This window comes from Gopherus flavomarginatus, chromosome 18 (genome assembly GCF_025201925.1).
Source record: "Gopherus flavomarginatus isolate rGopFla2 chromosome 18, rGopFla2.mat.asm, whole genome shotgun sequence".
In the NCBI taxonomy this organism is placed as follows: domain Eukaryota; kingdom Metazoa; phylum Chordata; order Testudines; family Testudinidae; genus Gopherus; species Gopherus flavomarginatus.
The window spans coordinates 6,047,862-6,058,421 of NC_066634.1; the positions used below are offsets into that span (position 1 = coordinate 6,047,862).

General features: G+C 61.1%; 1 protein-coding gene across 1 annotated transcript; it reads right to left on the reverse strand.

The window, feature by feature from the left end:
* Positions 1–7,330: 7,330 nt before the first annotated feature.
* On the reverse strand, positions 7,331–10,105 carry LOC127036926 (uncharacterized). Its single transcript, XM_050928210.1, has 3 exons — positions 10,014–10,105; positions 7,495–9,448; positions 7,331–7,415 (listed from the first exon to the last, which is right to left on the reverse strand). The coding sequence occupies exons 1-2, from the start codon at positions 10,103–10,105 to the stop codon at positions 8,239–8,241; spliced, it is 1,302 nt and encodes a 433-aa protein (XP_050784167.1). The 3' UTR covers positions 7,331–7,415; positions 7,495–8,238.
* Between the last annotated feature and the right edge of the window lie 455 nt (positions 10,106–10,560).

The following is a 10,560-nucleotide window of genomic DNA, read 5'->3' on the forward strand; positions in this document are numbered from 1 at the left end:
AAAGCAGCATATACATCCCCATTGTTCATGAGATACCCTACAATAACAAACTAGTACACAGCCCTATTGCTCCTGAGAGACCCTATAACAACAAACCAGTGGATGCAACCCTGGTGTGTGTGGGGGGTTGCCTGTTTTGCCCCTGTCTTTGCCTGGGTTGCGGGCAGGGGGCATCACACATGAACCTGATGCACAGATGGGTCAAGTGGATCATCTCACTGGGTCAAGCGATCATCGCATCGGGTTAAGGGGGCATCAGACTGGGCCAAAGAGTCATCTGATGGGGTCAAGGAGGCCCTCAGGCATGGATGCATTTGGTGATGGTTCCTAGAGATGGACGCTGCTTTAGTGGGATACCTTGCGGGCAGCAGAGGACTTCAGGGAATGCGGGAGCGTGTCGAAGCAGAAGAATAGCCGAGCAATCTTCTCTGAGATCGTTCCCGTCCCACAAGCAAAGGGAGACAGAAGGCTGGAGAGTCTGGAAGTGAACCACCGGTGAGGTGAGCTGGGGCTGGTTGAACATTGGAGAGGGGGCAGTACAGGTTGCATGGCCTCCACCTCAGGAGAAGGGCCACCAATTTCCTTATGGACAAGCTGGCTAGAGTAGCTGGTGTGTGTGTTAACCAGTGGTTCTCAAACTAGGGCCGCCACTTGTTCAGGGAAAGCTCCTGGCGGGCCGAGCTGGTTTCTTTACCTGCTATGTCTGCAGGTTCGGCCAATGGGGGCTGCAGGAAGGGCGGCCAACACATCTCTCAGCCTGCCCCGCTTCCCGCAGCCCCCATTGGCCTGGGACAGCGAACCACGGACAGTGGGAGCTGTGATTGGCCGAACCTGCGGACGCGGCAGGTTAGCAAACCAGCCTGGCCTGCTAGGGGCTTTCCCAGAACAAGCAGCAGCCCTAGATTGAGAACCACTGTGTTAAACAAATTAGCAAAAGGAGCAGGCAGAAAGAGGGAAGAGACTGCACAGAAGCGAGATGCTGAGAAGCAAATTATTCAAGGAACCGAAGGGCACGAAGAGAAGAAATTCTTGAGCTGCCTGTGCACCAATGCTGGCAGCCTGGGGAACAAAGAAGAGGAAATGGAATTGCTCATTTGTGAACATAAATGCAATCTAGTTGGTATCACTGAAACCTGGTGGGACGGTTTGCACGACTGGATTGTTAAAATGAACGGTTATACCCCTATTTAGAAAGGAGTGAGAGGGCTTCTTAAGTTCTTGGCTTTGCTTATTAAATGGATGCCATGCTTCAGCTGCTAGCTTCTGTTGAAATGCAGCAAAGGCAGAAGTAGTCTCTTCTGGTTTGGGAGAAAAAACAGATGATAGCGTCTCCTCATATGGTGATGACAACACTCTTGCCATTCCATCTCTGGAGAATGTTAAACAGAAGCTACTGAAGTGAGACATTTTAAAATCACCAGGTCCAGATAACTTGCATCCAGGAGTTTTAAAAGAACTGGCCGAGGGGCTCTGTAACCTGTTAAAGTTTTTCAATAAGTTTGTGGCACATGGGGCAAGTTCCAGAAGACTGAAATAAAGCTAATGTTGGGCCAATATTTAAAAAGCGTAAATGAGATGACCTGAGGCCATGTCTACATCTAAAATTTTGCAGCGCTGGTTGTTACAGCTGTATTAGTACAGCTGTATAGGGCCAGCGCTGCAGAGTGGCCACACTTACAGCAACCAGCGCTGCAAGTGGTGTTAGATGTGGCCACACTGCAGCGCTGTTGGGCGGCTTCAAGGGGTTTCGGGGAACGCGAGAGCAAACCGGGGAAGGAGACCAGCTTCGCCGCGGTTTGCTCTCGCGTTCCGCGAACCACCCTGCAAACCGCAGGGAAGGAGACCTGCTTGCTCGGGTTCGGGGAACGCGAGAGCAAACCGGGAAAGGAGACCAGCTTCGCCGCGGTTTGCTCTCGCGTTCCGCGAACCACCCTGCAAACCGCAGGGAAGGAGACCTGCTTGCTCGGGTTCGGGGAACGCGAGAGCAAACCGCGGCGAAGCTGGTCTCCTTTCCCGGTTTGCTCTCGCGTTCCCCGAACCGCCGAGCAAGCAGGTCTCCTTCCCTGCGGTTTGCAGGGTGGTTCGCGGAACGCGAGAGCAAACCGCGGCGAAGCTGGTCTCCTTCCCCGGTTTGCTCTCGCGTTCCCGGAACCACCCTGCAAACCGCAGGGACGGAGACCTGCTTGCTCGGGGTTCGGGGAACGCGAGAGCAAGCCGGGGAAGGAGACCAGCTTGATTACCAGAGGCTTCCTCAGGTATGCTGGGATACCTGCTTATTCCACGGAGGTCAAGAAAAGCGCTGGTAAGTGTCTATACTTGATTACCAGCGCTGGATCACCAGCGCTGGATCCTCTACACCCGAGACAAAACGGGAGTACGGCCAGCGCTGCAAACAGGGAGTTGCAGCGCTGGTGGTGCCCTGCAGATGTGTACACCTCCTAAGTTGCAGCGCTGTAACTCCCTCACCAGCGCTGCAACTTTCTGATGTAGACAAGCCCTGAGTAATTATAGCCCTGTCATCCTGATGTCATTCAGTGGCTGATATAGGTCAATTAATAAAGAATTAAAGGAGAGTAATGTAATTAATGCCAGTCAACAAGGGTTTATGGAAAAGAGATCCTGTCAAACTAACTTGATAACTTTATTACAAGTTTGATTCATAAAGGTGGTAGCACTGACGCAATATCCTTAGACTTCTTAGCAGGTGTTTGACTTGGTACTGCATGACATTGTGAGGACAGAACTAGAACAATAGAATGTGAACATAGCCAGTTTTTAATCCATTGATTGTGGGCAAGCAGATAGGTCTTAGAACGTAAACGTAAATGCGGAATTGTCATCAAGCAGCTGTGCTTTCAGTGGGATCCCGCAGGGAGCGGTTCTTGGACATCAGCTATTTAATGTTTTTATCAATGACTCGGAAGAAAATACAAAGTCAGCATTGATCAAGTTTGCAGATGACACAAAGATTGTGGAGTGTTAAATAACGAAGAGGACACGTCACTCATACAAAGCGATCAAGATTGCTTGGGAAGCTGGGCACAAGCAAACAATTTCATTTTAATACAGCTAAATGTAAATGTATCCATCTAGGAACACAGAATGCTGACATGCAGAATGGGGACTCCATCCTGGGAAGTGGTGACTCTGAAAAAGATTTGGGGGTCATGGTGGCCCATCAGCTGAACGTAAGCTCCCAAGGTGACACTGTAGCCCAGGGGTTGGCAACCTATGGCACGCGTGCCGAAGGCGGCACACGAGCTGATTTTCAGTGGCACTCACACTGCCCGGGTCCTGGCCACCAGTCTGGGGGGCTCTGCATTTTAATTTAATTTTAAATGAAGTTTCTTAAACATTTGTAAAACCTTTACTTTACATACAACAATAGTTTTGTTTTACATTATAGACGTATAGAAAGAGACCTTCTAAAACTATTAAAATGTATTACTGGCCCGTGAAACCTTAAATTCGAGTGAATAAATGAAGACTTGGCACAGCACTGCTGAAAGGTTGTTGACCCCTGCTGTAGCCAAAAAAGCTAACGCGATCCTGGGATAGGGTGACCAGATCTCTTGATTTTATAGGTATCAGAAGGGTAGCCGTGTTTAGTCTGGATCTGTAAAAAGTGACAGAGTCCTGTGGCACCTTATAGACTAACAGACGTATTGGAGCATGAGCTTTTGTGGGCGAATACCCGCTTTGTCGGATTTTATAGGGACAATCTCCATTTTGGGGTCTTTTTCTTATATAGGTTCCTATTACCCCCCACCCCCTGTCCTGATTTTTCACATTTGCTGCCTGGTCACCCTATCCTGGGATGCATCAACGAGGAATCTTGAGTAGGAGTAGAGAGGTTATTTCTCCTTTATATTTGGCACAGGTGGAATCCTGTGTCCAGTTCTGGTGCCCACCATTCAAGAAGGATGTTGATAAAGTGGAGAGGGTTCAGAGAAGAGCCATGAGAATGATTAAAGGATTAGAAAACCTGCCTAATAGCGATAGACAGAAGGAGCCCAACCTATTTAGCTTTACAAAGAGAGGGTCCAGGTGTGACTTGATCCCGGTCTATGAGTACCTACCCGGAGGATAAATATTGAACAATGGGCTCTTCAGGCTAGCAGAGAAAGGTCTAACACGATCCGACGTCTGGAAATTAAAGCCCGACCCGTTCTGCGTGGAAACGAGCTGTACATTTTGAACAGTAATTAAGCGTAGGCACAAACGGCCACGGGCCCTGGGGTATTCTCCATCACTGAGACTGCTGAGAATCCAGAGGGGATGTTTTTCCGACAAGCTCTGCTCCAGGAAGGACTTTGAGGGAGGTCTCTGGCCCGTGCTAGACAGGACGGAGGTCAGACGAGAAGATCACTGGGGGCCCATCTAGCCGTACAGGCTGGGAGTCCAGGCCAGGGCGAGGAGCCGGGTACGGGCCAAGGCCGCTGACGCGGGGACGTCGCAGGGGGTTGGGTTGGGTCAAAGGGGCATCAACACGCTGCTGGGCCTGGGGGTCACTGGGGGGGAGTCACTGGGACGGGCCAAGGGGTCCCTGGGGCGGGGGTCCCGGGCGCCGGCCTGGGGGGGGTCACTGGGGCGGGGGGGGGTCACACGGGCCAGCCGGGGGGGGCATCATTGGGGTGGGAAGGGGGGGTCACTAGGACGGACCAAGGGGTCCCTTGGGCGGGGGTCCCAGGGGCCAGCCGGGGGGTGTCACTGGGGGTGGGATCACGGGGGTCGGCCTGGGTGGGGTCATTGGGGCGGGGGGTCACATGGGCCAGCCTGGGGGGGGGGTCATTGGGGTGGGACGGGGGGGGTCACTACGACGGACCAAGGGGTCCCTGGGGCCACCCGGGGGGGGTCACTGGGGCGGGTCACGGAGAAGGGTCGGGGGGGGGTCATGGGGGGGGAGCCCAGCGCTCCCCCCCTGGCTCCGCGTCTCTCTGGGCGCGGCCGGAAGTGACGCCACATCGAGGGCGGAAGCGCGGCGCTGCGGAGGGAGGAGCAGGGCGGAAGCGGGGCCGGGCGGGCGGCGGTTTCCGCTTCCGGTGCGGAGGGTCCAGCAGCCGCGGCCGCCCGAGCCCAGCGCCGAGCGGCGACGCGGAGCCTCCGGGGCCCCTAGAGACGGGCTAGAGCGGCCCCTCCCCCGCCCCGCGCGTCAGCCGGCGGGGACCCCCGGCGGGGCGGGGCCAGAGCCCCAGAGACCCCCCCGCCCCCACCCGGGCCCAGAGACCCCCCCAGCTCCCCGCCCCCCCAGTGACCCCCCAGCTCCTGACCTCAGAGACCCCCCCGCCCCCACCCCGCCCCCCAGCTCCCCCCCCGGGCCCAGAAACCCCCCCGCCCAGTGACCCCCCCACCCCCCAGCTCCCCCCGCAGAGCCCCCCCCGCCCAGGGAAGGGGAAACCCCCAGTCAGAGCGAAGCAGCCCCCAGAGGCCCCCCCCAACACAGGGGCAAGGGGGGCACCTTCCTCCCCCCCCCGCGTAGGGGCCCCAGACATGCCCCCCCTGGGCCCCCGCTCAGCCCGGCTGTAGGGGGCGGATCAGAGGTGGAAGGGGTGGGGGTGGGTAGGTGGGCGAGAGACCCCCCCTCCCTGCCCCTGAGACCCCCACCCAAGGCAGGGCAGTGGGGGGGCTCGACGTCTCCTGGGGGACACTTCTGCCTCCCCCCTGCCCGCCCGGCTGGGGCCTGAGTCCAGACAGGAGGTGCCCACGGAAGCTCAGGCCGGCCCAAGGCCCCGGTAACGGGGAGAGGTGCTGGGGGGGACACCAGCCTCCCCACCCCTACAGAGCTGACCGCTCTCGCTGGGGTGCGGCTTGAAGCGGACCCAGGAGTCCGGGTGACCTGAGAGCGGGAGACGTGAGGTGAGTTCTCGACTGGGTGAAGCCTGCGGGGTGAGTCTTGTCTCTGGCATTGCTGTCAGCTCTCCTGGGAGCAGGGCCTAGCAGTTAGAGCAAGGGGGGCTGGGAGCCAGGACTCCTGGGTTCTCTCCCCAGCTCTGTGAGGGGAGTGGGGTCTGGTGGTTAGAGCAGGGGGGGCTGGGAGTCCAGACTCCTGGGTTCAACTCCTGGCTTTGTTGCTATGAATTTAAAGGCAAGTCACTACTTTTTTCTGCCTCAGTTTCCCCACCTGTGAAACAAGACTTGTACCGCCCTCCCTCACTGCATGTTGGCCGGGTGCTTCGGGATCCTCCTGTGGAAGGCTCTTCACCTGGGCACCTCCCCTTGCCAGCAATCGGGGATGGGGACAGGGTGCCCCTGTGCTCTGATGGCTTTTTGCAGGCAGGGGAGAGCGGGAGGAGGGAGCCAGCTGCCTGTCACCCCTTTGATGGGCCCAGAGTGCAGCGCGCACGGTGCTGTCCAGAGTTCACAGGAGGGCCGGGCTGGGAGAGGAGGTTGGGCCAGTGCCTTTGGCTCAGGGTGGGGGGCAGCCTGCTGAGGGCAGGGAAGAGGCCGGTGCTACCGGCCGTTGGGAGATCCGGGGCCCAGACATTGCGGAGGAGCAGGCTCTCATGCCCCCAGCAGCTTTGCAGTGTGTGGGAGGGCTGCAAAGGGGGAAGGAGGAGGCCGTGGGGGTAATCCAGTAGAGGTCGGTCTTGTGCCCGGATTGGGGTGGGAGGGCATCTTGCTGGACACTGCAGCCCCCTTAGGCGATGGGGTGGAGTCACTTGCTCAAACCAGCTCCAGACCTGAAGCATGATTGGGGGCATCTGGTCTGTGGGGCCCTGGAGAGGGAGTGCTCAGAAGTAGGGAGGGGTTGGCCTTCAGGGTGCCCTGGGGACACAGTATTGTGCGGAAGTGGGGCTGGCCTGGGGGTGCCCTGGGCAGGGACATCCTGGGGAGTGGGGCTGGCCTGGGGGCGCCCTGGGCAGGAAGATCCTGAGGAGTGAGGCTGACCTGGGGGCACCCTGGCAGGGAGATTGGGGGGAGTGGGGCTGGCCCGGGGGTGCCCTGGGCAGGGATATCCTGAGGAGTGGGGCTGGCCCGGGGATGCCCTGGGCAGGGACATCCTGGGGAGTGGGGCTGGCCCGGGGATACCCTGGGCAGCGAGATCCTGGGGAGTGGGGCTGGCCCGGGGGCGCCCTGGGCAGCGAGATCCTGGGGAGTGGGGCTGGCCCGGGGGCGCCCTGGGCAGCGAGATCCTGGGGAGTGGGGCTGGCCCGGGGGCGCCCTGGGCAGCGAGATCCTGGGGAGTGGGGCTGGCCCGGGGGCGCCCTGGGCAGCGAGATCCTGGGGAGTGGGGCTGGCCCGGGGGCGCCCTGGGCAGCGAGATCCTGGGGAGTGGGGCTGGCCCGGGGACGCCCTGGGCAGCGAGATCCTGGGGCGTGGGGCTGGCCCGGGGGCGCCCTGGGCAGCGAGATCCTGGGGCGTGGGGCTGGCCTGGGGACGCCCTGGGCAGCGAGATCCTGGGGAGTGGGGCTGGCCTGGGGACACCCTGGCAGGAAGATCGGGGGGAGTGGGGCTGGCCCGGGGGTGCCCTGGGCAGCGAGATCCTGGGGGCACCCTGGCAGGGAGATCCTGGAGAGTGAGGCTGGCCTGTGGGTGCCCTGGGCAGGGAGATCCCCAGGGACTGGAGAAGTAGGGCTGGCCTTGGGGCGCCCTGGCAGGGAGATCAGGGAGAGTGGGGCTGGCCCGTGGGTGCCCTGGGCAGGGAGATCCCCAGGGAATGGGGAAGTGGGGCTGGCTTTGGGGCGCCCTGGCAGGGAGATCGGGGAGAGTGGGGCTGGCCTGGGAATGCCCTGGTAGGGAGCTCCTTGGGGGGCGGGAGAGTGGGGCTGGCCCAGGGGCACCTTGGGCAGGTGGAGGGTAGAGTGGCCCGGGGAGGCTGGCAGGTGGAGGGCCCAGCGGTGTTGCCCAGCACAGGGAGTGGTTCTAATCCCCCAGCCCAGCGCTGCGGCTTGGGTGGTTCCCTGTTCGTGATCTGTCCAGATCCTCCCCGTCAGGCCAGCCCAGGCAGGGGTGTGTGTGTGTGTGGCCCTGATCCGTGCCCCTGGCACTGCAGGGGGGCAGCTGCCTTGTGGGGTGATATAAGGCCTGGATGATTTATTGCATCTCCACCCCCTGAGTGCATCCTGGAAGTGCCTTTGTGCTGGTGCCTACCCACCTGCTCCCACCCCATCCAGGGCGTGATCTCCTGGCCGCAGCCACCTGGGGGCTGTGGGCAGCTGGTGGGGTACAGAGGGGATTGGGGCGGGGCTGGACATACCCTGGCTAGCGTCTCATCATCTGCTACTGTCTCCGTCGCTCCTACCCCTTGCCAGGCCTGGGGCACGAGGTACTTGCCCCTGTCCCAGAGAGACGGGGCGTCGCTGCCTCTGTAGAGATTGTGGCACAGGCGGGGGGGGCCCTGATTTCAGTGACTCTGTGTCTGGGCAGCGCCCGGCCTGATGGGGCCCCGATCTTGGCGACTCTGTGTCTGGGCAGCGCCCGGCCCGACGGGGCCCCGATCTTGGCGACTCTGTGTCTGAGCTGCGCCCGGCATGACGGAGCCCCGATCTCGGCGACTCTGTGTCTGGGCAGCGCCCGGCCTGATGGGGCCCTGATCTTGGTGACTCTGTGTCTGGGCAGCGCCCGGCATGACGGAGCCCCGATCTCGGCGACTCTGTGTCTGGGCAGCGCCCGGCATGACGGAGCCCCGATCTCGGCGACTCTGTGTCTGAGCTGCGCCCGGCATGACGGAGCCCCGATCTCGGCGACTCTGTGTCTGAGCTGCGCCCGGCATGACGGAGCCCCGATCTCGGCGACTCTGTGTCTGAGCTGCGCCCGGCATGACGGAGCCCCGATCTCGGCGACTCTGTGTCTGAGCTGCGCCCGGCATGACGGAGCCCCGATCTCGGCGACTCTGTGTCTGAGCTGCGCCCGGCATGACGGAGCCCCGATCTCGGCGACTCTGTGTCTGAGCTGCGCCCGGCATGACGGAGCCCCGATCTCGGCGACTCTGTGTCTGAGCTGCGCCCGGCATGACGGAGCCCCGATCTCGGCGACTCTGTGTCTGAGCTGCGCCCGGCATGACGGAGCCCCGATCTCGGCGACTCTGTGTCTGAGCTGCGCCCGGCATGACGGAGCCCCGATCTCGGCGACTCTGTGTCTGAGCTGCGCCCGGCATGACGGAGCCCCGATCTCGGCGACTCTGTGTCTGAGCTGCGCCCGGCATGACGGAGCCCCGATCTCGGCGACTCTGTGTCTGAGCTGCGCCCGGCATGACGGAGCCCCGATCTCGGCGACTCTGTGTCTGAGCTGCGCCCGGCATGACGGAGCCCCGATCTCGGCGACTCTGTGTCTGAGCTGCGCCCGGCATGACAGCCCCGATCTCGGCGACTCTGTGTCTGAGCTGCGCCCGGCCCGACGGGGCCCCGATCTCGGTGACTCTGTGTCTGAGCTGCGCCCGGCATGACGGAGCCCCGATCTTGGCGACTCTGTGTCTGGGCTGCGCCCGGCCCGACGGGGCCCTGATCTTCTTTAGGACCTCAAGTCACTACCAGAATATAAACGACAAACTCTAGGAATGGGATGCGCAGGTGTTTTCTGAACTGAACCCTGTGGGGCTTAGTAGGTGAGGGCCTGGCTTGTCACTTGGGGCCACCTTAAAATGGGGCGCTCCTGTCCTTTGAACTGACCCCCGCCTACCTCGTCCCTTCAGCTGCCACAGGGATGGCTCGCCTGTCTGTTCAACCTTCAGCACTCAGCGTTTGAGTTGCCTTCCCCGTCTTGCTGTGCAGTCTAGAGCAGGGGTCTCTCCCTGGCGCTGGTAGGAGAGTGGCGTCTAGTGGTTAGAGCAGGGGTGTGGGGCCGGGAGACAGGATTCCTGGGATCTATCCCTGGCCCCTCTCAGCGCAGACAGGTGCATCAGTGGCTGCAGCCCCCAGCCCAGAGAGCTGCCCTGCTTCAGGCTGCGGTGGGGCAGTGGGGTGGGGGTGCTGCACGGGAACATGGGGAGGGGTCCCCTGGTTCATTGGCCCCTCAGCTCAGTCCCAGGAGCACCGCTGGGTCATTGTGCCGGTCATTGGGGGGGGGGGGGTCACCTGAATTCCTTCCCCTGGGTGGTCTTGTCCCAGCTGGGAGCAGCCAGAGGGGAAGGAAGTGAGGCCTTCTGCATTTCTGAGACGTGAGTCATGGCGCCAGGATGCCCGGAGATTTCCTTCCTCCCCTCCGCGCTGCGCCACGCTCTGCTTGGTGCCACGGTCCCCGTGTGCTCCGCAGGGCATGGAGATGCAGCCGCCTCTGGGGTGGAGCACGGGGGCTGGTTGTCTGGGGACCCCTTGCCTGGCACAAAGATGTGACTCCTCTGGGGTGGGGCTGGGGCTGGTTATAGGGGGACACCTCGCCGAGCGCTGGGACATGGCCCCTCTGGGGCGGGGGCTGGTTATCGGGGCACCCCCTGGCCCAGGCTGTGACGTGGCCCCTCTGGAGTGGGATGCAGGGGGCTGGTTACCTGCTGACCCTTTTTGCCAGCAGCTGGGAATGGGCGACAGGATGGATCAGTCGATTCCCTGTTCTGTTCACTCCCTCTGGGGCACCCAGCATTGGCTGCTGTCGGCAGACAGGCCACTGGGCTGGATGGACCTTTGT

Excerpts from the sequence above, each read along its gene's own strand:
- LOC127036926 (XM_050928210.1), bottom strand. The coding sequence starts at position 10,105 with ATGACTCACGTCTCAGAAATGCAGAAGGCCTCACTTCCTTCCCCTCTG. Across the intron at positions 9,449-10,013 it reads ACCCAGGGGAAGGAATTCAG|AAGATCAGGGCCCCGTCGGG; the intron begins GTGACCCCCCCC and ends GAGGTCCTAAAG.